The sequence below is a fragment of the Taeniopygia guttata genome, chromosome 17, assembly GCF_048771995.1.
Source record: "Taeniopygia guttata chromosome 17, bTaeGut7.mat, whole genome shotgun sequence".
NCBI lineage: Eukaryota > Metazoa > Chordata > Aves > Passeriformes > Estrildidae > Taeniopygia > Taeniopygia guttata.
In genome coordinates, this window is record NC_133042.1 from 2,591,314 (window position 1) to 2,616,948 (window position 25,635).

Below are 25,635 nucleotides of genomic sequence, written 5' to 3' on the forward strand. Positions count from 1 at the left end.
AAAGCCCCCGTGGTCTCTGTGTGTCCCTGTCCCTCCTGTGAGGGAGGGGACAAAGGCAGTGTCACCTCAGGGTGCTGACACCTCATTCCTGGCTTCTCTCCCAGGGGCTGGCGGGGCTGAAGGGTGCCATGGGCTTCCAGGGCCCTGCAGGGCCAGCGGTGAGTGGATTTCCCTTCTCTGTGCCCTCCCCAAAGGGGTGCAGGAGTGGGGAATTCCCACTGGGAAGAGGGACTGAACAGGGATTTGTACCCAGGCACGCTGGGGCCGTGCCTCCAGCATTTCCCAGCCCTGTTCTGGCTGGGAACGAGGAGAAATGAAGAGAAATGAGCTGTTCAGAGCACGCTGGGATTTATTTTAGGTGGCCACCTCCAGCTGAGATGAATCCCAGGCTGGCAGCACCTGGTTCTTCCAGCATATGGACAGCTCCGTGCTCCCACACAACTGGGAGACATCCTGTCCAGGAGAGGGTTGGAAAAGGCTTTGAAAGGAAAACTGAAGGGGTTTGGATGAATTCTGCAGCATGAAAGGGAGCTGGGGTTGGCCAGCAAATGTCTGAGGGGACATCAAGCAGCTGATGTGAAAAATGATGTGAAGGAAAAGGGGGATTTGGGCTGAAGGAGAGTGTCAAAGCAAAAAATGACTTTTTTTCTCTCCTGTGCAGGGAGAAGGTGGCTCAGTGGGTCCCCCGGGCCCTGCTGGTCCCATGGTGAGTCTCAGGGTTTGGTCCAGATGGAATTTGAGGCAGCAGAGCTGCTGCTGCCCAGAGTGCCACCTTCTTCACCCCTTGTTCTAATCCACTTGTTCTAAAAATGCTGCATTTGGTTAAAACCATCCCTGGCAGCTGGGGGAGGATTGCAAAAGGACCAGTGGTGTTAAAGCTCAGCAGCAAAGCCCTGCAGCATCCCGGGATGCTGAGAAGTGCCTGTGGGGCTGAGCAGGGTCTTGCCTCGCAGGGAGAGCGGGGCCAGCCGGGATCCGTGGGATGCCGAGGCACCAATGGCTCTCAGGTGGGTGTTCCCCGCTGCCCATCCTTTGTGTTTGGGATTTTGCCGTCGCTGCTGTGCTCACCCCACCCCTGCCCTGCTCTCTCCGCAGGGGGAAATGGGCCCTCCCGGGATGGCCGGACCCCCCGGCCCCAAGGTAGGTGACCCCGGGATGGGTGCCCGGGCTGGGAGGCTGTGCCAGGCTCGCCTTGCCCGGAGTGCTCTCCTCCAGCTGGGAGGGATGGGTGAAAACCCACCCCAAAAGCTGCAGAGGCTGCAGTGTGCAGCCCCCAGTGTGCCATAAGCTGGGAATTCTGGAGCTCCTCAGCGCTGGGAGTTCCCAAGAGAGGTTTTGGTGCTGATGGCACCCCCCTGTGCCCCTCACAGGGACCCCAGGGTTTGCAGGGCAGGCGTGGCCCCCCCGGCCCCAGGGGCTCCCAGGTGAGTGCTGCTGTCCTGGGGTGGCTGTGTCCCCCCATTCTCCTCCAGGAGCTGCTGGGATCTGTCCCCCATGTGTTTGGGCAGTGGATGTGAAATCCTTGCCCTTGGCGGGTGGTGTGGTATTCACATTCTCTGAACAGAGAGAGAAATGATTCTCCCTCCCAGGATTTTTTCCTGGGAAAAATGCAGTGAGAAAGCTCAGAGAAGGAAGAAAACAATTCTTACCTCTATTGGCTGCTGTTGTTGGCACATGTGGAATGTGTGGTGGAGATTGTTCACCCAAGAGTGATTTGTTAATTGGGCACCGGTGATGGTTGTGTGGATTGTTTGGCCAGTAGGGTCTGGGTTTTTTTTTTTTCTTTAGTATCTTTTTCGTATGATATAGTTCTAGTATAGTATTAATTGAATATAATTTAGCCCAATAAAAGCAATTTATTCAGCCTTTTGCAAGATGGAGTCAGAGCACGTTCTTCCCCCTTCAAGGGTCACTGCTTTGACAGGGTGGGAAGGGCTGTGTCCCCTGGGGGGGACATTGGCCCTGGGGTGTGAGGCAGCTCCTGGGCAGGTTCCTGTGGGCTGGGCTCCCACCCACAGAGCAGGACAGGGAGCCACATCCCTCTGCTCCCAACTTCTCCCTGCCTTTGCTTTTCCCAGGGTGCAGCAGGGCTGGAGGGATCTGCAGGTCCCAAAGGAGTCAGAGTAAGAGCGCTTTCCTGGACCCTGGTGGGGGTGAAGCCCACTTGGAGGGATTTCCCTGGAAGGACCTGATGTATGGGGTTGAGGGGGTCCTCGTTCCCGTTTTTGGAGGGGAGAGGGGGCAGCACTTCCAGCTGACCTCCCAAATGCCACCTGGTCACCTTGAGGAGGGGACAGGGAGGGGCTGGGTGCTGGAATGAGAGTTCTCTGTACTCTGGGACAGGAGCCAGGAACGGCTGGAGCTGGGCCAGGGCAGCTCAGGCTGGAGAGCAGGAAAGGTTCTTCCCCCAGAGGTGCTGGCACTGCCCAGGCTGCCCAGGGAATGGGCACGGCCCCGAGGCTGCCAGAGCTCCAGGAGCCTTTGGCCAGCGCTGCCAGGGGTGCCCAGGGTGGGATTTTGGGGGGTCTGGGCAGGGACAGGGCTGGGCTGGGTGATCCTTGGGGTCCCTTCCAGCCCAGGACAGTCTGTGATTCCAGGATTCCTCGTGCAGGGTGCAGATGGAGCCCCTGGGGTGAGGGGACAGCTGGGACAGGAGGGCCCTGGGGTAAGTGCATGGGAAGGGGGTGGCTGGATGTGGGGTGCTCTCCTTTTTCCCCTGGCAGCCCCACAAAATCCTGCAGGGAATGCTCTGTTTCCCCAGCTTCCCACAGGGCTGGTGGCGATGCCAGCTACGTCCTTGTGGCTCCAGTCCTCATCCCAAAAGCTCCTCTTTTTATTCTCGATTTTATTCTTTCCCTGTGGATTTATCAGCAGACATGGCCCAGCCCTGCTGATCCCTTCCCTTTTCCCAAGGGATTTGGGTGCTCAGGTGCCCTTTCCAGAGGCTTGGGACAGCCTGACCTTCCTCCTGCTTGGCCCAGGTGTCCCTTTCTGTGTCCTGGGACCCCAACCCCCAGAGCTGAGATCTGGGGATGGATGGGATGAGAATGGGATGAGAAACTGAGAATGGGATGTGGGATGAGGGGTGGGATGTGGGGGGTGCATTTTGGAGTCAAACAAAGTCCTCATCCTCATCTCAGGGGCAGCCTTGGGAGGGTTTGTGGCTTCTGGTCCCTTTTTGGGGAGCAAATCCCATGGGGGGATCTCAGCAGCAGCCCTGCAGAGCCAAACTGGTGCCCCCATTTCCAGCCCAGCCCATCCCTGTGCTGTGGGTAGGTTGTCACCTCCAGGAGCACACACAATATTTCCCTGTGTGTTTTTCTTTTGAACTTGCATTCTCTGTCTCTCTGAAGGGTTTCCTTGGCCTGCCAGGTGCAAAAGGCTCCCAAGGAGAGCAGGTGAGTGATGGCATCCATGGGATGCTGCTCTGGAAGCAGGGGAGCCGAGGCAGAGCAGCCCAAAGCTGCAGCTCCGTGTTTTGATGTGTGCTTGGACTTGATGTTTGAGCAGGTGCCAGCTGGAGCTGTTTGGGAAGGCAGAGCTGAGCCTGGGCTCCTTTTGCTGTAATAAGAGGAGCTTTCAGACTTGGGGGTGTCCTGAGGGGTCACCTGCCTTTGGGAGCTGTGGGAGGTGGGAATGCTTTGGCCTGAGCAGTGAGGAGAAGACACTTGGCATTGTTTTGGTGGTGCCAGAGATGCCACCACCAGCCGGGAGCTGGCACTGGCACTGCCATGGGCTGCTGGGCTCGCTTTGGTGAGGATTGAACCCAAAAGTCCCGCAGGCAGATCCAGCAGGACCCTGCTCCCAGCTCAGAAAGGCCCATCCAGAGGAAAGCCCTGACTGGAAGAGGGCAGAATTCTCTTTATGTGGTGGCAGGGTCAGAGCACAGCTTGCCCAGGGCTCCTCAGGGTAACCCCACTGCTGCTGCTCTTGCAGGGCTGCCGAGGTCTGGCTGGAGCCAAGGGAGATTTGGGAGCCAAAGGAGGCAAGGTACCAATTCCCAAGGCTGTGGTGCCTCCAAATGCCACCTGGAGGTCCCTGGTCACCCTGGGGAGGGGACAGGGAGGGGCTGGGTGCTGGAATGAGAGCCCTCTGCACTCTGGGACAGGGACAGGAGCCAGGAACGGCTGGAGCTGGGCCAGGGCAGCTCAGGCTGGAGAGCAGGAAAGGTTCTTCCCCCAGAGGTGCTGGCACTGCCCAGGGAATGGGCAGGGCTCATAGAGCTGCTCCCTGTGTTGCTCAGATGTGCTTTACCTGTCTGTGGGTGGGTGTGGCTGCCCAAGGACCCTGAGCCTGGCTGGGTTTTGGGGTCAGTGACAGCCAGGCTGCTTATTTTGTGCTGATCCCACCACCTGATCCATCCTTCCCCGCTCCATCTCGCTTTGCCTGTTTGAAAAAATGTATTTTCCCCTTTCAGGTGCCCCAGGGATGCTGGGGAAGGAGGGTTTGGGGTGCCCACCCGTGCCAGTGATGGGTTCTCCAGGGGAATTCCTGCCTGTGGATCAGGGAATTGCTGTCCCTGCTTTGTGACACTCCGTGTTTTGTTCCTCCAAGGGCCCACGAGGAGCACAAGGAGCAAAAGGCCCTCCAGGAACCCGGGGCCAGGGGGGCTTGCAGGGCTTCCCCGGCCCCCGAGGGGCTGCAGGGCCACGGGGACCAGACGTGAGTGCCACTGCTGGGATGGAGTGTCACTGTGGGGGGAGCACAGGTGTGACCTGTGTCACAGGTGGGGACAGCCCTGAGGGGGCAGGCACTGCTGATCCGTGGGATCTCTCCTAAGGGATCCCTTGAGCAGCATCAGCCAGGGGGAGGTTTGGCCCAGAGCCCCCAACCTTGGGGCTGCAGGTGCCCCCAGCACCCAAACCGAGCTGTGCTCTGCCTGTTCCACACCTCTGCACCCCAAAATTCGCTGCTGGGGTCACTGATGGCAGAGGATTGCCAGCCCTCCCCAGGTGCCCCAGCCCGAGCAGCTCTGCAGGGTCCTGCTGAGTCCTGCTCTGGGCCAGCTCCTTTGCAGGTTTTTGGCAGCAGAGGGTTCGTGGATTGCTCATTTTGTGCCCCTCTCTGACTCCTGCCAGGCTCCCTGCTCCTGGAGCCTGTGGGGCTTTGGGAATGCTTCTTCCTGCAGTGTGTGTGTGCTCTGAGAGAGCTGGCTGGGAGGCTGAACCCACCGTGTTTGAGGCTGGCTGCTGATCCCCAGTGATCCCCAGCTCCTCAGGAAAAGGAGGAACACTTCCCCATCCACCTTTCCAGTCTGCAGTGGTCGCCCTCCCATTCCCAAGGCTTTTGGGATACCCTCCTGGATCTGCTCTTTTGCTCTCCAGGATGAGTGGCAGCTCCTCGCCCCTCTCCAGGAGCTGGGGATGCAGCAGGAATCCTCTCCTGCCTTGTCCACCCTCCTGGGCAGCAGCTTTGGCACACCAGTCCTTGCAATTGCCTTTAATTTGTCCACCAGGAAACAAAAATATCCAAATGTGTCACTTTGGGCCACACCAAACTGCTGAGATTTTTCCTTCAGCCTGGTTTTTTAGCCCTGGGAGATGGGGAAGTCCCCATTGCCACCAAAGCTCAGCTGGTGCCATTTATGAATGTCACCTCTGGTCACACTCGCAGTGTTTTCCCTATACCAGCAGCAGGCTGGTGACTCCCCCGGGATCAGGGGCTGTGTTTTCCCTGGATCATTCCTCCCCTCTCTCCTGGCAGGGGGAAGAAGGTCAGATTGGCCCTGCAGGGCTGAACAGCAGCGAGGGACCCAAGGTCAGTGCCAGAATTTGCTGCTTTCCCATGGGCTGCCCACTTCCTTGCATGGCAAACAGGGATGTGCCCACCCTGCCAGGGTCCCAGCACCCAGGGGCACCATCCTCCCCGTGTATGGCATCCCCCTGACCTGCCCCTGTAGATTTGCAATGTCTGTGTTTTCCTTTCTGTGGATTTTAGGGATGCCAAGGACCTGATGGCCCCAAGGGAGCCCCAGGACCGCGGGGAGCCCGGGTAACTAACGGGGTGCTGGAATTTGGGGCTGGATCTTGGAGCATCTTTGGCGCTGGGGGATTGAAACAGCCCTGGATTGAAACGTGCCTTGCTTGGCTTGGGATGTGCTGGGGCAGAGCACATCCTTCAGGCACAAGGTTTTCCTCCAGATCCGCAGCTTTGCCATTGTTTTGTGATTCCTGCTCTTTTCCAGGGCCGTGTGGGGCAGCGTGGGCTGGTTGGAGTCCCTGGGGTGCCTGTGAGTAGAGGATATCCCACATCCCTGGGCTGCCATGGGGAGCTGCTGGCTCTGGGACGTGGGGGCAGCATCCTGGGATGTGGCCAGAGCAGAGGGTCAGGAATTTGAGCAGGAAAAAATGGGGATGGGCATCTCGGGCTGTGGCACGTTGCATTTTGACAAACCACCTGCCCTACACCACGACTTCCCCCAGATGCTGAGCACAGAAAATTCCAGGAAAGAACCCTATAAGGAAGCTCTGTTATTCAGAGCTGAGGCTGGTGAAGGAGTCAGGAATAAATAATTGGGGCGGGAGGAGGAAAATCCCAGCCAAGGTGTTCCTGGTGGGAACAGCTTCCCTCCCACGTGGATGTTCTTTCCCATCCCAATGGATGGAGCAGGGAGGAGCTGCGTGGGACGAGCTGTGCACGGAGGAATGCACAGCTCCACAGGCAGTGCCACCACTGCTGTCCCACACTGTCACCCTGCAGGGTGGCTCTGGGGCTGGGGGAGCCCTTGGTGGGGCCACCCTGAGGCAAAACTCTCCTTGCAGGGCTCGCGGGGCGTGCCGGGAGCGGAGGGCGCAGAAGGAAAGCCTGGTACACAGGTTCCATCCTACATCTGTACTTGCCTGGGGACAGGGGCTGGGATATCCCTGTGGGCAGGGGCAGCTGAGCCCATGGGGGCACTTCCAACCTCCCATCCCATGGCCATGAGGGACAAAAGTTGATACCATCAGTGGGGACACTTCCAACCTCCCATCTTGTGGCTGTGTGGGACAAGAGCGGATACCATCAGTGGGTGCTGGAGCTCACCTCAGGTCAGGGGTGGCTTCGTGTGGTGGAAAAGTCTCTCCTCCACCCCGAGCTTCCAAAGAAAGGCTCAGCAGTCTCTTGTCTGGTCTCAAGGCAGTTTATTGCAAGTTATCTAAAAGATTTTCTTCTGGGGCTGCTGTGGTTTGCTCACAGCTCAGGCAGAGGCACACACACACCCTGACATCCTCTCTGACTCCCGACTGCTTCTTCTCTCCCCCTCTGCCCAGGGCTGCTGCTGTCTTTTATATGGTACATTACGTGTTACATGGGTACAGTTTTTCCCCAGTGCCTATTACCTATATTAAATGGTGCCTTTCTACTCTAAACCAATCTGGGAGTGCCAACATCACCAAGAACATGGAGGGAAGGAAGGAGAAAGAGGGAGGACAGGGCAGGCCCAAATCCCTCCATCTTAAAACCTCTGACCCCCATGTACAAAACCAAAACCCCCTGTACAGCACTCAAAAATTCTTCCTTTACTTTGTGACCATTTCTACTATAATATCTAAAAGTTTGTGACTTCTTGTTCTTCCTGCAAGGTTGGTAAATCGTTCCATGGCTCAAATCCAAAATCACAGCTGTTTCCAGCTGCCTGCCAGGGTCTCAAATGCTTCTGACCTGGACCCGGAACATCCAAAAATGTCTGAGGGACATTTTGAGTTCCGACAAGTGGGGACATTTCCCAACCTTCCATCCCATGGCCATGAGGGACAAGACCTTGATCCCATGGACTTTGCCATGATGGGCACTGGGAGAGGCTGTTCTCCTTCCTCATCCTCATCCTGATCCTTGTCCTCATCCTGCAGGGCCACGCAGGGATCATGGGCAGCCCAGGCAGGAGGGGACCACTGGTGAGTAGAGCTGATTTGTGGCTTTCCATCCCTCTGCTCAGCTTTATCCCTGTGGGAATGTGCCTCCAAAGCATGTCCATGGGCAGCTGGAGGGTGCTCCTCTGGGAATCCTGCTCAGGGATGAAGGATTGAGAACAGGGCAGTGGGATTTCCCACCCCTGGCACTGCTAGCCTGAACAAAGCCAGCAGCAAGACTGGGGCTGGCAGCAGGTTTTCCCTTCTGCAGGATATCAGATATTTATCTTTGTTCTGAAATTAAAAAAAAAAAAAAATTTAAAAAATAAAAATCTGGCACTTCACTCAAAAAAGAGGATGAAAACTGAGTAAGAGACACACCTGAGTGCTGCCAGCATCACACTGAGTGTCTTGGGCACCAGTGGGTGTTGTGTCTGTCCCCACACAGCTGTAGTGATTCCATGAGGAATCCAGGAGTGGATTTGAAGATTTGAAGGAAAAGCCCCAGTGCTGCCTTGACCAGGCTGGGCTCTTCACCTGTGCTTTGGGTGGGGCTCAAACTGGGGCTGAATCTCTCCATCCTCCTCTCCTGCCTCCCTCCATGGCTCCTCTGCTGCCCTTCCCTCCAGGGATTTGCTGGTTTGCCAGGGAGCCGTGGGCACGCTGGAACTCCTGGATCCATAGTAAGGAAAAAAAAAATGTTCCTCTGCATGAACTGTGTGTTTTTCCATGTGGGCTGTCAGTGGGGCTTGTGATACTGGTGGGGAATGTGGGACTTTCCTTGGGAATCAGGGCATCTGTAGGACCTGATCTTGGCTGGTTGATAAAACACATTTAAAAGCCTCAGTGGTGGAAATAACTGGGGCTAGGAAAGAGCAGAATCATTCCTCCAAGGACTCAGCCTGCTCTGGGAACTGTGCAGCCTCCCTGAGCCTGGCAGGGTGTCCATGGGGAATGACAGCTGATGGAAGCCCTCCATGGCTGAGCAGGAGCTGGCTCTGGGTCCTGGGGGACATCCCAGTGGCAGAGGGTGGCACGAGTTCAGGGGGAGGGTGCTGGCACTGCCCAGGCTGCCCAGGGAATGGGCACGGCCCCGAGGCTGCCAGAGCTCCAGGAGCCTTTGGCCAGCGCTGCCAGGGATGCCCAGGGTGGGATTTTGGGGGGTCTGGGCAGGGCCAGGGGCTGGACTCGATCCTGGTGGGTCCCTTCCAGCTCAATGACCAGGGATGGAGACCTGGAACAGCTCCTGCAGCTGGAACAGCTCCTCCCTGAGAGCTTGCACTCAGCTGGGCTTGGTGGTGATGTTGAGAGCAAGGATTGGCCCCTCCCCTGGTGGCAGCCCTGCCAGCCCTGGGGACAGTGTGCAGGAGCCACCAGCACCAGCCACAAGGGCTGGGTTTGCCCCCTGGGACCCTGCTGGGCCCAGGTGGCCCCTGGCCATGAGCTTGGGGCAGCAGTGAGGGCTCAGGGGGCTCCTCTCAGCCTTTGACTGACACCTCCTTCCCAAATAATCCCAAAGGGCTCTCCAGGAAAGCCTGGACCTGATGGAGAGCCGGGTTGCTCGGGCCCAAAGGTGAGAGCTGGGTATGGGGGGGCTGGCTGGGGAGTGATGCTGGTGCACAGCCCCCAGAGGCTCTGCGGAGACCTGGGGGATCCCATGGACCCAGCCCAAGGGCTCCTCACGTCCTGTGGGATCACTGAGGAAGGGAGGGTGCCTGACTGGATCCCCAGGGTGGGGTTTGCTCATTCTCTTGTTTTGCCTGCCAGGGCCTGCCTGGGAAGCCCGGCTTGGAGGGGCCACAAGGACCTGTGGGCACCTATGTAAGTGATGGAGCTGCCCATGGAGGGGGCACAGGGGTGGCCAGACTGGGAGGAGGCTGCAGCAGCCTCCAGCTGGGCATTCACCATCCTCCCAGGGCTCCTGCCTCTCCTCAGCCACCTTCTCCCAAAAACAGAGATGCCAGGCAGCCCCAGCTGCCTCCTAACCCCGAGCTCTTCCCAGGGCTATCCAGGACCTGCTGGAGACCGCGGGAGGTTGGGACGCAGGGGAGACAAGGTAGGGATGGGACACCACTCCAGCACTGGGAGCATTTTTGGGATGAGTTTTGAAGCCAGTGGATGGGTTTGGAGGTGTCCACAGTCTCCACCAGCCATGGTGGGAGGAGAAGAGCTGGATCTGTCTCCCACAGCAGGTGAACCATTGGCACTCCAGCACCTCCTCTGCCCCAGCACCTCTGGATTATTCTCAGAGCTGTTTTTTGTTTGTTTTGCTGTGCTTTTTTTATGAGGTTTTTGCATTAAAACATCCAGAGGAAAGGAAATCTTTCTTGCCTCTTAACAGGGAGAAAGGGGAGCTCAAGGTCCCCCAGGATTTCCAGGAAAAGCTGGTGCAAAGGTAGGGATAAGGACTGTTTGCTGCTGTTCTGGGCAGCCCCAGCCCCGGGAAGGCAGCAGGCAAGGTCTGTGTGCTGGGCTGGGAATGGGGAAATGGGGAAATGGGGAAATGGGGAAATGGGGAAATGGGAAAGCTTTGCCGTGGGGAGCTGCTGCCAGGGCTGCAGTTCAGTGGGCAGGGGGCTCAGCCAGGGCTGTGTCACTGATGGTGCTCCTGTCCCCCAGGCCCTGCCGGGTCCCCCTGGTCCTCGTGGTGCTCCAGGCTCCCAGGTAGGGCTCTCCTTGCTCCCTGTGTTCCTGGCTGCTCCCATCCCTCTGCATGGATGTGTGACCTGCACACAAATGCACCCAGCACCCCCTGTGCTGCCTGCAGCACGGATCCATCCCAAAGCCCTTTTTGGGAGCAGGCAGGACCCTGGCTGCACTCCCTGCTGGCTGGGCTCTGTCCTGATGTGGCACAGACATCGTTGAGATGGGGACAATCCCCAAGGACGTGGGGATTTCTCTGAGCAAAGCCTCACCCTGGTCCCAGTTCCCTGGTCCCCGTTCCATGGACACACTGCTGAAGATCTTTCTTATTTCCCAGGGCAGGACAGGTGACCCAGGTCCTCGAGGGCTCCCAGGGCTGCCTGTAAGTGCAGAGCTGCACCTTGCTGGGTGGGGTCATGTCCCACAGCGTGGGCATCTGTAGGAACCCTGGTCACTGAGAATTTCAGACTTTCTGTGCTGCCAGGCACTGACCCCCAGGAGAACATTGCATTGACCTGGGGCTGTGGAGAAGCTTCCAGAATGGAATGACAGAACTGGAAATGTGGGTGTGGATTTTGGATAGAAATGTGTAACATCACAGGGTGGGAAACTGAAAGTTTTAGAATATTGTAATATATATAAAGCAAGATGGAGGTTTTAGGGCAGAGGCTGCTCCTTCTTCTTCACCTTCTTCTTCGCCTTCTTCTTCGCCTTCTTCTTCACCTTCTTCTTCACCTGCTTCTTCACCTTCTTCTTCACCTTCTTCTTCACCTTCTTCTTCCCCTTCTTCTTCCCCTTCTTCTTCCCCTTCTTCTTCCCCTTCTTCTTCCCCTTCTTCTTCCCCTTCTTCTTCCCCTTCTTCTTCCCCTTCTTCTTCCCCTTCTTCTTCACCTTCTTCTTCCCCTTCTTCTTCCCCTTCTTCACCTTCTTCTTCATAGGTATAAGTAGTAGTGTGTAATTAGATAAACAAGTCTACATTGCAGGCCACAGGTGGTTGGTTATTAGGCTAAAAGTAAAAATAGTTTAAGTGTCATTTCTTAATTAGACAGTTTATCCTTAAAAAAACCTTGTAGAAAGAGAAATACAGTCCCATTTTTAATTTGTTAGAGTGAAGTAGTACAGAGCTCACCGTTTGTGAGACTATAATATAGATAAGAACTAATAAACATCTGAATCCAAACAACAAATACTGCCTCACACATTTAATCCCAACCCTAGAGCAAGAAAACCCAAAAAACTCAACTGCCATGGGTGCCACTCCAGGGTGTTTTTATCCCTGGTGTGGCTATGGGGCAGGGAACCCCAAACCCTGTGTGTGGGTGGTGACAAGTGGGGTGTGGGGACAGCAATGTCCTACACCTGAGCAGGTGGCACCTTTGGACCCCGAGGTGACCCAACTGCATCAGCCACGGGGCTTTCCCTGGCTTAGCCCCCCCAGAGCTGTGTTTTGGGGGGCCTGAGGGGCTTTTCTGGCCTTGCAGGGTGTTCCTGGCACGCGAGGGCTGGCTGGCATTCCTGGGAATCCCGGCTTGGGCGGGGAAAGAGGCGCTCCTGGAGCAGCTGGTGCTGCTGGCCCGCCTGGCTACCCGGTGAGTGCTGCTGGGAGCCCCTCAGGAGAACAGTGTTGTAAACGGAAGTTTGTCCAGCCAAATTAAAATGAAAAAATAAAATATTTATTTTGCAATCAAATTCTATCTAGCCAGCCACAAGGAAAGAACAGAGCCAAGCCCGGGGTCAGCCCTGGGTGTGCAACAAGGAGTCAGCCTCAGCAGAGGTTTTCCTCTGTGCCCACACACCTCCATCCTGGCACAAGCGGTTTTTATAGGGAAAATTCCGCCTGAGGGCAAGATTTCAGCAATCAGTCTTTTCTTCCATTCAGAGTCCATATGTTAATAAGATTTTCTTTTTTGGTGATGAAGAAGAATAATTCAGTGTCAGGAGTTGTTGAATCCCTTGATGAAATTTACGGGAACTCTGCATTCCCATGGATCTGCCCGAGGATTTCCATGAGATCCATCCCGGGTTGATCACACGATGATCAGTGCCTGGGGTCCCCCCGTATCTCTCCAGCCATGGCCCATCCCCATCTCCTGGCCCAGCCACATCCTTTTACGTGTAAATCATGTTTCAACATACACCAGGTTTCGCCTGCGAGGGTGAGGGGACTCCTAATACAAACGTGTATACTCCAACAAATATTCAATATCACATATATCATACTAAAGATGGCACAAATTATATCTACTACACATAACAACAGGAAATTGGAATTTTGCTGCAGCAGCACCTCTGGGGAGCTCCCTGCAGCAGCTGCAGGAAGGGAAGGGAAAGGGAAGCTGTTGCAGGGGGCTTGAGGAGCTGGAGCAGGGATTCCCTGGCTGGTGTGTCAGGACATCCCAGACCCTGCTCGCCCCCTGCAAAGGCTCCTGAGCCCGGCCCAAGCCCCTCTGCTGATGTGGGGTGTTTGTTCTCAGGGCCGGGAAGGTCCAAAGGGACATGAAGGGCCTGCAGGGATGAGAGGAGAGAAGGTGAGGACAAAGGAGAGGATTTGGTTTCCTTGGGAGCTGCCCAGAGCTTTGGGCTCACCCCACTGACCTCCCCAGGGCTGTGGGGGCCAGCACTGCTCCCAGTTTGGCCCCATGGCTGTGGGATGGGGATTTCCATCTCGGGGAGCTGCAGAGACAGAGAACAGCACGGCTGCTTGTCCTGACTTCGTGTCCTCTGCAGGGTGAGGTGGGAGCTCCCGGGGCAGCCGGAGTCCGCGGGCTGGATGGGGAGCAGGTACAACCCCTGGGAACTCCATCCCCACCCCGTGGGGCTGCTCCAGCCTCCCCCCTTCAATCCCCTGTCCCAAGGGTGGGAAAGGATGGGAGCAGGCTGCTGAGCCTCAAAAATCCACAAGGTTAAAGCTGGGCCCGTGAGCTGTGCTAGGGCTGGGCTTTTCTTCCCTACACAGGGACCACCAGGAGCAGCAGGAGCAGAGGGTCAGCTGGGGCCCAAGGGTGAGCAGGTGGGTGCTGGGGGTGGTGCTGGGCTCACCCCACTCCTGCAGGGTCACACAGGCACCTGAATCCCACCCCAGCATCCTCATGCTTGGGGATTGATGTTGCTGGGCATGGCAGGGGTGTCCCCATAGGAAACTGGGGTTGTCCCAGTATGGGAAAAGGCTCAGCTGAAAAAGGCAGCCAAGAATCATCCTGGTCATCTTCATCCTGTCCAGGGAGAGGCAGGAACCTGTGGAGCTCCAGGCATCAGAGGGAGCCCTGGGGAGCCAGGGGACGAGGGGACAGAGGGGCCACCAGGACAGCCTGGGAAGCAAGGCAAGGAGGTACGTGTGGGATTGTCCCCACAGGGACTGGGAAAGGGAAAGGTGCTGCCTCTGCACCCTGCCCAAGCCATGGCTTTGCCCCACAGAGCCTGGGATGTCCCATGGAACAGGGGGTTGGTGCTTTGGGGTCCCTGTGCTGAGCAAGGTGTGCTCAGCATTTTGTCCCCACTCACTTTTGGGGTAGCGGGGTCACAGCTGAGGTGGTCTCCCAGCACAGGAGGTGAGGCCATGCCTTACCCAGCATCAAAATCCCAGCCAGGGGAGGGTGGAGAAGCCCATGGCAATCAAATCCCATCTTTTATCCCACCCTGGCATGGGGCTGGGAAGCAGCTGCTGTGTCTGATGTGGGCATTTCCCCCCGGGCAGGGTGACACTGGTGACACTGGAGACCCGGGTGAGCCAGGACCACGGGGACAGAAGGTGAGGGGTGTCTCTAACCCTGTCCCTCTTTCCAGCACCTCGGGAACACCCCGTGCCTGCTCAACCTCTGCTGCTCCATGGTGGGACAGAGCAGGACAGGGATGTCCCCACGGCTGAGGAGCAGCCCAGGGTGACCTGCTCTCTGTGGCACCTGGCCAGAGGGTGACACAGCTCATCTCCACGCAGAAGCTCATTTATTGCTGTTCTTTTTCTTTTCCCTCTTTGTGGTGACGCTTGTCTCCATCCCTGAGCAGGGCAATGCTGGTCCCAGGGGCATTCCTGGAATTCCCGGTCCAGGAGCTGCCACAGGTGACATTGGAGGGAAAGGCCAGAAGGGAGAGAAGGGCCGAGAAGGTTTGCTGGCAAGTACAGCTGGGGCTGGGCTACCTCACCCTGCAATGTCCCCAAAGGCTGGCTGATGGGTGCCAAGGAGGCCACTCACCCCTGCTGGAAACCTTGGCCTCTGGGAGCTGCAGAAACCCTTGGAATTGTCACATCTCCATAACTGGAGAGTTTCATGTCTCACAGGCATGACACCAAAGCTGGGTCCTGCTGGCACAAAAGGATGGTTTGGGTTTGTGGGGCACTTTGGGGTAATGCTGCCTCCAGCCAGGTTCCTGCCAGGCTGGGAACATTCCCCTCTGTGTGCCAGGGCCAGGGCGGTGTCACCGGAGCTGCAGGACCTGCTGGAGCCAGAGGATGGTTGGTAAGTCAGATCATGTCCCCTGTCCCCTTTCAACCTGTCCCAGACCTGCTGGGGGGGATGTTTGTGTGACTGGGAGCACTGGGCAGGGCCCGTCTCTGTCACAATCCTGCCAGGGAACATTTGTGGGACTGGGAGCACTGGGCAGGGCTCCATTTCTGTCCCAGACCTGATTAGGGGACATTTGTGGGACCAGGAGCACTGGGCAGGGCCCATCTCTGTCATGGACCTGGTGAGGGGACATTTTTGTGACTGGGAGCACTGGCAGGGGACATTTGTGTGACCAGGAGCACTGGCAGACCCCATCTCTGTTATTGATCTGGTGAGGGGACATTTGTGTGACTGGGAGTACTGGCAGGGCCCTGCCTCTGTCCCAGAGCTGCCAAGGGACATTTTTGTGACTGGGAGCACTGGCAGGGGACATTTGTGTGACTGGGAGCACTGGGCAGGGCTCCATTTCTGTCCCAGACCTGATTTGGGGACATCTGTGTGACCAGGAGCACTGGGCAGGGCCCATCTCTGTTATGGGTCTGGTGAGGGGACATTTGTGTGACTGGGAGCACTGGGCAGGGTCCATCTCTGTCACTGACCTGGTGAGGGGACATTTTTGGTACTGGGAGTACTGGCAGGGGACATTTGTGTGACTGGGAGCACTGGGCAGGGCCCATCTCTGTCACTGACCTGGTGAGGGGACATTTGTGTGACCAGGAGCACTGGGCAGGGCCCTGCCTCTGTCCCAGAGCTGCCAGGGGACATTTATGTGACTGGGAGCACTGTGCAGGGCCCCATTTCTGTCCCAGAGCTGCCAGGGGACATTTGTGTGACTGGCAGGGCTGTGACCTGTGCTCCTCTGCTTGTGCCCTGAACAGGGGCCGCCAGGACTCCGAGGTCCTCCCGGGCTCGATGGTCCCGAGGGAGAGAAGGTACAGAGACATGATGGCTCCAACCCTTCATCTCCGGGTGAAACTCCCTTTTGTGGCCTCTTCCCAAGGAATTCCCATGTGGGAAATCCCCACATTTCCCAGTGGGAATGTGCTGGGACTGGCTGCATGGATGTCCTGGTGACAGGGGACCTGCCATGGGACACCCCTTCCCTTGCTGCCTGAGGTGGAGTCAGCAGGGCAGGTGAGGGTTTTCCATGGACAGAGCTGTTTCCTCTCCTTTCCCAGGGAGATCCAGGGCCACGAGGTGTGGATGGACCTGCTGGGGCTGCAGGATTCCAGGTACTGATGCCTGGAATGTTGCAGAGCTGGGAATTGCCAAAGGCTTCTCCAGCTCTTCCCTATTTCCAGTACAACCCAAAGGATTTATTGCCCCTTCACTGGCCAGGCTGGGGGGCTCAGAAATGAGGAGGGGGTTGAACACCTCATACCTCAGCACTGACTGACAGTTTGGGACCCTAAAACCCCAAACTCCCAGTACCTAAACGCCCAAAATCAGACTTTTCCAGCACCCAGTGGTGCCTCATGGAAAACCTGTTCCTGCTGCTGAATCCTGTTCACTCCCATGTGGTTCCCAGTGCTGTCTTGGCCAGCTGAGCATGGGATGTGGGACAGGATGCTCCAAGTCCCCACAGAGGTGAAGGACATGGTGGTGAGGGGCTTTTTCTGAGCCCCCATGTCCCCACAGGGACAGGCTGGAGATGATGGAGTAAAGGGAGATGATGGCAAGGCCGGCCCGGTGGTGAGTACCAGCTCTGCCCCCAAAAATTCCCTTGGGAAAGAGGTTTGGTGGCACTTTGGGATGTATCTCACCCTGGACTGAGTCGCTGCTTCCTTGAGATTCCAACAGCTAAAGCTCCCCAAAGGAATTTTAATAGAGCTGTTAAAAGCTGTGCCAAGGTGCCAGGGCTGTTGCACAGGGCTGCTGCAATCTGCCTGAGCAGCTCCAGGGCTCTGGATTTCCCCTCCTTGGAGCAGATCCACAGGTATCCATGTGGCTCTGGGAGCTGCCCCGTGCCTGGAACACGTGAGGTGCCCCAGGATGGGGATTATGGTCATGACAGAGAGCCCAGATGTGTTATGGATGCCCTGAGCTCAGCTGCAGGATAAATCCCACTTGCATCCAGGTTTTCCCACTTTGCAGTGCTGCTTTGCCCAGGCAAAACGTGCCTGTACAGAATCCCAGAATCCTAGAATCGGGTTGGAAGGGACCTCAAAGCTCATTAGATTCTATCCCCTGCCATGGCCAGGGACACTTCCCACAGACCAGGTTGCTACAAGGCTTTAGCTTGGGTGATTTGCTGGGAGAGGTCAGGCTCTGGAATGAGCTCTGGGTGGACTCGCTGTGGAATAAACTGGAGGGGGATTTGCTGTGGAATAAACCCCAGGGGGATTTGCTGTGGAATAAACCCCAGGGGGATTTGCTGTGGAATAAACTTCAGGTGGACTTGCTGTGGAGTAAACTGCAGGGAGATTTGCTGTGGAGTAAACCCCAGGGGGATTTGCTGTGGAATAAACCCCAGGGGGATTTGCTGTGGAGTAAACTGCAGGGGGATTTGCTGTGGAATAAACCCCAGGTGAATTTGCTGTGGAATAAACCCCAGGGGGATTTGCTGTGGAGTAAACTGCAGGGGGATTTGCTGTGGAATAAACCCCAGGTGGACTTGCTGTGGTGTAAACTGCAGGGGGATTTGCTGTGGAATAAACCCCAGGTGAATTTGCTGTGGAATAAACCCCAGGGGGATTTGCTGTGGAATAAACCCCAGGGGGATTTGCTGTGGAATAAACTCCAGGTGAATTTGTTGTGGAATAAACCCCAGGTGGACTTGCTGTGGTGTAAACTGCAGGGGGATTTGCTGTGGAGTAAACCCCAGGGGGATTTGCTGTGGAATAAACTCCAGGGGGATTTGCTGTGGAATGAACCCCAGGGGGATTTGCTCTGGAGTAAACTGCAGGGGGATTTGCTGTGGAATAAACCGCAGGGGGATTTGCTGTGGAGTAAACCCCAGGTGGATTTGCAAAGCTCAGTGCAGATGAAGTCCCTCAGGGGTGGCTGCTCGGGCCCTGCTGAGGATGGGGCTGAGCAGTGTCCCCGTCTCTGTGCCTGCAGGGCTCGCAGGGGGCTCAGGGACTGGCGGGTGCCCCCGGGCTCCGGGGCTACAGCGGGCACGAGGGAGCCAGAGGAGTGGTGGGCACCAAGGGCCAGCCAGGCCGGCAGGTAACTCCTGTGCTCCAGGGGGACAGCAGGGACATCCCTGGGGACAACAGCCCCAGCTGTGCCCTCCTGCCTTCCCCTGGTGCCAGCCTCATGTTTTGTCCCCAAATGAACTCAGGGGACTCTCGGGCCACCAGGTGAAGCTGGAGCCATGGGGCTGAGTGGCACTGAGGTGAGCAGGCTCCTCTCTGCCCCATTCCCTTCTCCAGCTTTCCCAGCTTCCCAAATCTGTGTCCCTCACAGAATAACCCAAATATCTGAATAACCCAAAGTTCTGGATTTGCCTTGAGCTCTGGTTTCCTTCTTAGGGCCTGGTGGGTGCAAAAGGGGAGCCAGGCGAGCCGGGAAAACCAGGACAAATGGTGAGGAGTGGGATGGAGCTGTGGGGGCTCTTCCTGAAAGAGGCTGTGGGATGCTGGCATCTCCTGGATGTGTAAAAGTCCAATGCAGGCACCATCTCCTGTTCCTGTTGCACCCTCCCACAGCCCCTTCCAGAGAGAGGGAAAATCCCAAAGGGAAGATTCCAGCTTACAGCATCCCCCTGTGCACACTGGGAGGGAAGGCAGGAGGGGCATCCCTGGCACAGCGCCCTCACAGCGGGGTTTCCATCTCCTTTGGGATTTTAGGGGTCTCCTGGACAAGCTGGTCCTAAAGGACGGAAAGGCTGCAAAGGAGATAAGGTACCCCCAAAATGCACCCCTGGGGATGGCACCTGAGGGGGCTGCCTAGTGGGTGTGGGGTGGGCAAGCCTGAGCTGGTCAATCCCTTTGGGAACCATGGAGAGAATTGCCCAGGAGGACCTGTTTCTCCCCACCTGGTGAACACAGGATGCTCTTGGGCTGGTTTTTGGGTGAGGGGCTGGCAGATCCTGCCTCCAGCCTGGCTCAGGTGGTACCTGGGAGGCCTCCCAAGCTCTTGGTGCCCATCTCCAAAATCCCTCCATGCCTGCTGGGCTCTGTCCCCATCTCCTCCTCCCCAGTCCTGGGATGTGGCTGAGCTGTTGGAGACTCACATCCTGCCTCTCTTCTTCCCCCAGGGTGACACGGGGCAGGAAGGGGACAGAGGGGTCCCAGGAGAAGCTGGCAGACGGGTAAATGGCACTGCTGTCCCCACGAGGGTGGCAGGGAGCAGGGAGCTGCTCCTTGGAGCCCGTGCAGGCTCTGCAGGGTGGTCCCAATTTTCTGGGTGCTCGGAATCCCTGGAGAGGGGATCCTGGAGGGATGAGGGGTGTTTGGATCGGTTTGGAACTACCTGTGAGTCTTTCATCTGTGGTCCCCAGGGCAAGCGAGGCAAGACGGGCCAGCAGCCCCCGCGGGGTCCCTGGGGACACAAGGTAGGTGGCTTTGTCAGCCTGCCTTGCCCCCCTGGCAGTTTGGGGGTGTTCCCACCTGCCTGAGCCCCGGGTTAGAAAAGAATAAATCATGATAACAGAGGGCTCAGTCCCCCCAGAGCCTCCCAGCCCAACAGGGGCATCTCCCACACCCACAGCCCCCGTGGGCTGCTCTCCCTGCCCTGGAGCATCACCCTGGGCTTCTCCCTTTGCATTTCAGGGCTACCCAGGTGACAAAGGACTTCCAGGGCCCCAGGGACCCCAGGGACCCTATGTGAGTATCAGTGTGGGGTTTTGGGGTGCTGGCTGCTCCCTGTTTGACCCCACGGTGTGACCCAGCTCTGCAGGGCCCCGAAGCAGGGATCTGTTTAAAATGAGATGAAGGAAGTTTTTAAATGTTTCATCCATCTCCTCCTGTCTTCTCCTCCCAAATTAACATCCCAGGAGGGTGAGTGCAGTCAGACAAATCACATCATCCCCAAAATGTGGTTCTGGAAGCCAAATCCTTCTTTTAGGTGTGTGTCTGATGCCAGGCAGTGCTGAGCACTGGTGGGACTGTACCCACATTCCCAGAGAGCTGTCACGGCTGGAGGGACAAACTGCAGCCAGCAAAAAGCACCCAAATACTCATTTTAATTACTAGAAATTGCTTTTTCTCTGCTTCAAATAAAAAAAAAAGCCCAACTTTGGCAACTTCACAAAAACCAAGCTGGATATTCTCAGCCATCCAAGGCACCTCCAGTGCATTTTTAATGGGCTTTGCTGAGGGATCCTCCTGAAAGCAAAAATCAAAGAAACAATGAGAAAATGCCTCAAAGCTTCTAAAACCGCCTGAAATGCTCAGAATCCTCAGGTGTGGGGAGGGCCCTCCTGCTGACAGGAGCAGCTCAGCTGCAGGGTGAGGCAGTTCCACGTTTCTCTCTTAGGGCATCCCGGGGCTGAAGGGCATCAAAGGAGAGCCTGGACCGAAAGGACACAAGGTAGGGGACATGTGCCAGGCACAGCAGGGACGCTGGGTGGCATTTAATTTGCTGAATGCCATCCCTTATTCCCCTCTTTTTGAACCCTGATGGCTGCAGCATCTTTCTCTGGGGGTTGGCCACCATGTCCCCGAGTGCTGGGAGACAGAACCTTTAGATTTTCTCCCAGATTCAGTCCTTTTGCAGCTTTTCCTCCCTCTTGGATTTGCAAGCAGCAGTGTGCAGCCTTTTAATCCCTGCTCTCAGCATTGATGCTGATACACCACGAGCTGAACCTCCCTTGTGCCATTCCTGATGGATCCTTGGCTGGAAAAACTGAGCACATCCCATCCCATCCCATCCCATCTCTGGCAATGGGGAGCTGCTCAGAGCCTTCAGGAAAACGAAACCTTGGGAATTATTAAAACTTTAAATTTATTGTCAGCTCAGTGAGCAGCTCCTGGGAGAGCAGGCAGAGGGGAGGCTGTGCTGGGATTTTTCCCCTTCTGGTTTCAGCACACCAAGAGTCTTCTTTATTCTAAGTGCTTCCTGGCAACTTCCAAGGTTTTCCTGTGAGATTTTTTAGTCTGGGATGATCCTTTCAGTTTGGAGCTGATCACCCCTCCTGCTGCCTCTGTCCCCAGCAATGTGGGTGCAGTGAATTCTCTGGAACCAAAAGGATGGGTGTTGGGGGGTTTTTGCTCCAGCAGTTTTGCAGCCAGCCATAACTGGGAATTTCCCCACCCACTCTGCTGTCCTGGGGGTTCTGTCCTTCCCTGTGCCCCAAAGCTCTCCCTGACTCTCTCCTAGGGCGAAAAGGGCAGCAAGGGTGACCTGGGCCAGCAAGGGGACGATGGCTTCAAGGTGTGTGACAAGTTTTGCTCCTTCCTTCCCCCCTGGCCCCTTGTCACCCTGTGTGACATCCTCCCACATTTCCAGGGCAAGCCAGGACCCCACGGTGTCCCTGGGAGGCCAGGACCCAAGGGAAAGCAGGTAAGGGCAGGGTGGGGAGGGATGGCAGGGACTGAAATGAGTATTTGGGGTGAATTTCTTGTTTTTCTATATAAAATCCACCTGGGGAAGGGGCTGGGCTGTAGAAGAGGCAGGACTGGGGGATGGTCCTGAGCTCCTCTGTTGTCCTTGCAGGGTGACACTGGCCCCCCTGGCCCACAGGGACACCCTGGAATTCCCGGGACACCGGTGAGTCCTTCCCCCTCCCGCAGGTTTGGGGTTCACTCCTCACCCCACAGGGATGCAGCTTTGATCCCACCTGCCTCCCTCTTACCCTGGTCTGGTCCTCTCCTTCCAGGGCTCGTCTGGACCCAAAGTAAGTGGTGGGGAGCAGCTGGAGTGGGATCAGCCCTGCCATGGGATCAGCCCTGCCATGGGATCCCTTCCCTCCTTCCCACTCCAGGGGGGTGCAGGGGGCCCGTGGGGGTGCAGCTCAGCACAGCAGCATCTCCCACCTTGCTTTCCTTCCCTTCTCCACCTCCTCCTTTGGCAGGGGCTGAGAGGCTTCCCGGGCCTGCCAGGCCCCCGGGGCACACCGGGCTTGCCGGTAAGCAGAGCCACAAACACCCCTCAGCCCAAAATTTGGGTCACTCGCTCCCCTAAACGTGGCAGTGAGGCTCTGCCGTGCCATGCTGTCATTCCATGGGGATGTCCAGCTGCTGGCACTGCTGGAGGAGCTGCTGAGGTGCTCGTGGGCAGCAGGCAGTGCCACAGCGCTGTCATTGTCCCCCAGGGTCTGGCTGGCCCCCCTGGTCCCAGCGGGCCTGCACTGATGCTGTCCCAGGAGGAGCTGCAGGTGAGTGACCCTTGCCCAGGAGGGAAGGGGCTGCCAGCAACGCTGTCCCATGTCCTGCTGCTTCTGAGGTCCCCTGTGCACCAGGACCAAGAAGATCCGGCTACTCCCTCTCCCCCCACTAGTCCTTGCCCCCTGCACGTGCCATCCCCTTCCTCAACACCTGATGATGTTCCTGGTGGGGGAATCTGTGGTCAGCTTGGTGATATCCCCTCCTTTTTCTTTCAGCACCTTATTTATTCCTCCAACCACCTGAATTACACCGTGGTCTGGGCTCTGCTGGACTCCCTGAGCCGGGAGCTCCAAGCCCTTGTGGAGCATCCCAATGGCACCAAAACCAACCCGGCCACCACCTGCAAGGAGCTGCTGCTGGCTCACCCCGGCCTGCCCGATGGTACCAGGGGCATGGGGGCCCCCTGGGCCTGGCCTGGTCTCCAGAGCTTGTGAAGGGACAGGCAGCTCTTTGAAATAAAGAGGGAATGAGGATTTTGGGAAATGAGGTCAGATGGGCTTCGTGGGCATCCCTGAAGAAACGGGCTGGCAGCCAGGCCCTCAGCTGGGGTGGGATGGCACTGTGTGGCACCCTCCCTGTGCCAAACCTGGGTGCCAGGGCTCTCCTCTCCTCCCTCCAGGGCAATACTACATCGACCCCAACCAGGGCAGCCCTCAGGATGCGCTGAGGGCCTTCTGCAACTTCACAGCTGGGGGGGAGACCTGCATCGCCCCCGTCCACAACCAGGTACGGGGTGGCTTTCATGGGGCAGCTTCAGCCCCGAGGGACCCCTCAGGGTGGGTGGGGAAAAGGACTGGTGGGGTGGAGAGGGACAGGGTGCCCAGTCCCTTGCTGTGGTGCCCAGTCCCTTGCTGTGGTGCCCCCTGCCCTGGCAGGGAGCTGTCGGAGCACTCTGCAGTGAGGCTTCTGGTCACAGTGTGTGCCAGGCTGCAGGGACACACAGGGGCTCTGTGCTGGCTCCTTGTCCTGTCAGTGCCACTATCCCCCACTGGGACAGCGTGACAATTGTCCCCGCTCCCCTCAGGTCCCCATCAAGGCTTGGCTGAGCACCTACAGCTCTGAGAACACCTTTGAGTGGTTCAGCACCCTGCCCGGGGGATTCCTGGTGAGTGCCCGGCTGGAACAGCAAGGGGACACAGAGCTGAGCTCGGGGGTTGTAGTTTTCCCCCCCATCTACGCAGCACCCCAAAGAATCCGACTAGCTCAGAGATACGGGGCTGTGAGGGGAGGAATACCAGGAGAGGGATAAATATTCAAAAGAGGCTCTTACCCCAGGAGATTGGTACAGCTCTTTATTCTGTGCTGTCCATGGGAGAGCGGGGCAAAAAAGAGGAAGAACAGGAATTCTCAGGGGTCTATATAGGTTTTGGACAGGGTGGGCTCTCCTGGCTCTCCGCCAACCCCGTTGGGGCAGGAAGGAGGATCCAGGGGTTATCCTGATCAGAGTCACAGGGTCCCGGGGGAAGGGGGGCAAAAGGGTGCCATGAGCTCACCGTAACAGGGGGTCTCCAAGTGCCACCCCGCAATGCTGGGACAGCACTTGGGTCCCCTGCCTGTGCACAGAGGGATGTGACTCCTTCTGTGAGGAACAGCGGCTGAACCCTGCCAGGGTTTAGCCTTGGGGGGAGCACAGCCCCCATCCCGGATTTCCCTCCCGCTGTCCTGCAGCTGGAATACGCGGGGGCCAGCCCGGTGCAGCTGCGCTTCCTGCGCCTGCACAGCCACCGCGCCAGCCAGAAGGTCTCGTACTCGTGCAGAGCGGCCCCGGAGCGCGGCCGGCCCCAGCCCCACAAGGAAATCCGCTTCCTGGCCGACTCCCGGGAGCACAGCTATGCGGCCAGCCTGCAGGGCTGCCTGGTGAGCCTGGCCGTGCCCGGCCTTTGTGCCTGGAAACGGCTCCCGACATTTGGAGAGCCCTTAGGAGAGTGTTTGACCCCTCGCACTTGGGATGGACCCAGTGGATGAGGCTGCACACGGTGGGGTGGGATGGGGATGGAGAACATCTCCTCCTCCAGCCCAAGGAGCTTCCTGGTCTTGGGACATGGCAAGGGATGGGGTGGGGGACATGGGGGTGGTCACCACCTTGGAAAAGGCAGGAAAGACTGGGGATGGAGACTGGCTGCAACAAGGAGCAGCCAAGGGAGCTCCAGCTGAGGGGTTTGGTGCCACTCAGCTGTCCCTGGTGGTCATTTCAGCTGGACAACGAGTCCTCCATCAGCGACACCATCTTCCAGTTCAGCACGGAGCAGCTGTGGCTGCTGCCCCTGCGGGACCTGGCTGTCTTCCACAACGGCGACGCCTCGCACCAGTTTGGTTTCACAGTCGGACCAGTTTGCTTCAGCTGAAAGTGGTGCCACCCAAACCGAGCCAGCTGGTTCTGTCCCCACCCAAGAGCCATCCCAATGGGGACAAGTGGATGCTGGGGGTGGCACAGGGCTCCCACCTGCTCCACAGAGCTGCCAGTTCTGAGCTCTGTGTTTGGAGCTGTGCTATGCCCCGGACTCCACTTCCTTCTGGACTAGAGGAATATTGTTTACAAAAGTCATTTCTCTATAAATTATATATATATATTATATATGTATATATTATATATGAGAAGGTGCTGATTTAATGAGTGCTTCGGGGAGGTTTATGTAATTATAATCACTGGGAACTGTCTGTAAAGGCAAAAAAAAACAAGGAACAAAACTAGTGCCAGCTTGGGAAAAGGGGAAGAAAAGGGCTTTTCTTTGCCAGGGTCAAGTGCACAAATGGTTGGAGCACTGATTGACCAGGACTGGGCTGGGAAGTGGCCCTGGAAGCCTGGGAGAGCCCAGCACCAAGTGCTGCAAAGGGGTGTAAATGTTAATCTCCCCCAAATTCTGCCTCTGTTTTGAGTCTCCACCTCACTGTGAGGAAGTTGTGCAGTGTAGAGCCAGGCACTGCAGCACTGGGTGCCTTTGTGGGCATCTGCACCTGCTGGCACTTGGGGAAACTGAGGCAGGGCCAGCTCATCACGCTAATGGGGATGGTTGGAATGTCCCAGCATGGAACCAACATGTGTGCTTCTAGTCACAGCTGGAAGGAAAGTTCTCCTTTTTCCTGCCTGTCTATAGAGAAAATAAAATCACAGAATCCTAAATGGTTTTGGTTGGAATAGAACATTAATCCCACCCAGTGCCACCCGTGCCATGGCAGGGACAGCTCCCACTGTCCCAGGCTGCTCCAAGCCCTGTCCAGCCTGGCCTTGGGCACTGCCAGGGATCCAGGGTGGGCACCCTGTGCCAGGGAACAATTCCCAATTCCCAATCTCCCATCCATCCCTGCCCTCTGGCAGTGGGAGCCATTCCCTGTGTCCTGTCCCTCCATCCCTGTCCCCAGTCCCTCTCCAGCTCTCCTGGAGCCCCTTCAGGCCCTGGAAGGGCTCTGAGCTCTCCCTGGAGCTTCTCCTCTCCAAGCTGAACACTCCCA

At 57.1% G+C, this 25,635-nt stretch overlaps 1 protein-coding gene across 1 annotated transcript in view; it reads left to right on the plus strand.

Moving 5' to 3' along the window:
• Positions 1-25,306, plus strand: part of LOC105760944 (uncharacterized) — an 82,463-nt gene extending 57,157 nt beyond the window's left edge. The window contains exons 18-69 of the mRNA XM_072936809.1: positions 105-158; positions 662-706; positions 954-1,007; positions 1,096-1,140; positions 1,371-1,424; positions 2,079-2,123; positions 2,612-2,665; positions 3,354-3,398; positions 3,937-3,990; positions 4,555-4,662; positions 5,704-5,757; positions 5,938-5,991; positions 6,185-6,229; positions 6,762-6,815; positions 7,830-7,874; positions 8,459-8,512; positions 9,349-9,402; positions 9,597-9,650; positions 9,832-9,885; positions 10,171-10,224; positions 10,449-10,493; positions 10,810-10,854; positions 11,954-12,061; positions 12,947-13,000; positions 13,200-13,253; positions 13,429-13,482; positions 13,693-13,800; positions 14,167-14,220; positions 14,475-14,582; positions 14,873-14,926; positions 15,793-15,846; positions 16,093-16,146; positions 16,553-16,606; positions 17,975-18,082; positions 18,198-18,251; positions 18,388-18,441; positions 18,706-18,759; positions 19,116-19,169; positions 19,359-19,412; positions 19,630-19,683; positions 20,336-20,389; positions 21,179-21,232; positions 21,308-21,361; positions 21,515-21,568; positions 21,678-21,695; positions 21,873-21,926; positions 22,113-22,175; positions 22,401-22,566; positions 22,805-22,911; positions 23,210-23,290; positions 23,854-24,042; positions 24,381-25,306. Coding sequence (XP_072792910.1) covers positions 105-158; positions 662-706; positions 954-1,007; positions 1,096-1,140; positions 1,371-1,424; positions 2,079-2,123; positions 2,612-2,665; positions 3,354-3,398; positions 3,937-3,990; positions 4,555-4,662; positions 5,704-5,757; positions 5,938-5,991; positions 6,185-6,229; positions 6,762-6,815; positions 7,830-7,874; positions 8,459-8,512; positions 9,349-9,402; positions 9,597-9,650; positions 9,832-9,885; positions 10,171-10,224; positions 10,449-10,493; positions 10,810-10,854; positions 11,954-12,061; positions 12,947-13,000; positions 13,200-13,253; positions 13,429-13,482; positions 13,693-13,800; positions 14,167-14,220; positions 14,475-14,582; positions 14,873-14,926; positions 15,793-15,846; positions 16,093-16,146; positions 16,553-16,606; positions 17,975-18,082; positions 18,198-18,251; positions 18,388-18,441; positions 18,706-18,759; positions 19,116-19,169; positions 19,359-19,412; positions 19,630-19,683; positions 20,336-20,389; positions 21,179-21,232; positions 21,308-21,361; positions 21,515-21,568; positions 21,678-21,695; positions 21,873-21,926; positions 22,113-22,175; positions 22,401-22,566; positions 22,805-22,911; positions 23,210-23,290; positions 23,854-24,042; positions 24,381-24,530 — 3,402 coding nt within the window. The 3' untranslated portion in view covers positions 24,531-25,306. The remainder of the gene's footprint in view (positions 1-104; positions 159-661; positions 707-953; positions 1,008-1,095; positions 1,141-1,370; positions 1,425-2,078; positions 2,124-2,611; positions 2,666-3,353; positions 3,399-3,936; positions 3,991-4,554; positions 4,663-5,703; positions 5,758-5,937; positions 5,992-6,184; positions 6,230-6,761; positions 6,816-7,829; positions 7,875-8,458; positions 8,513-9,348; positions 9,403-9,596; positions 9,651-9,831; positions 9,886-10,170; positions 10,225-10,448; positions 10,494-10,809; positions 10,855-11,953; positions 12,062-12,946; positions 13,001-13,199; positions 13,254-13,428; positions 13,483-13,692; positions 13,801-14,166; positions 14,221-14,474; positions 14,583-14,872; positions 14,927-15,792; positions 15,847-16,092; positions 16,147-16,552; positions 16,607-17,974; positions 18,083-18,197; positions 18,252-18,387; positions 18,442-18,705; positions 18,760-19,115; positions 19,170-19,358; positions 19,413-19,629; positions 19,684-20,335; positions 20,390-21,178; positions 21,233-21,307; positions 21,362-21,514; positions 21,569-21,677; positions 21,696-21,872; positions 21,927-22,112; positions 22,176-22,400; positions 22,567-22,804; positions 22,912-23,209; positions 23,291-23,853; positions 24,043-24,380) is intronic.
• The last annotated feature ends 329 nt before the right edge of the window (positions 25,307-25,635 follow it).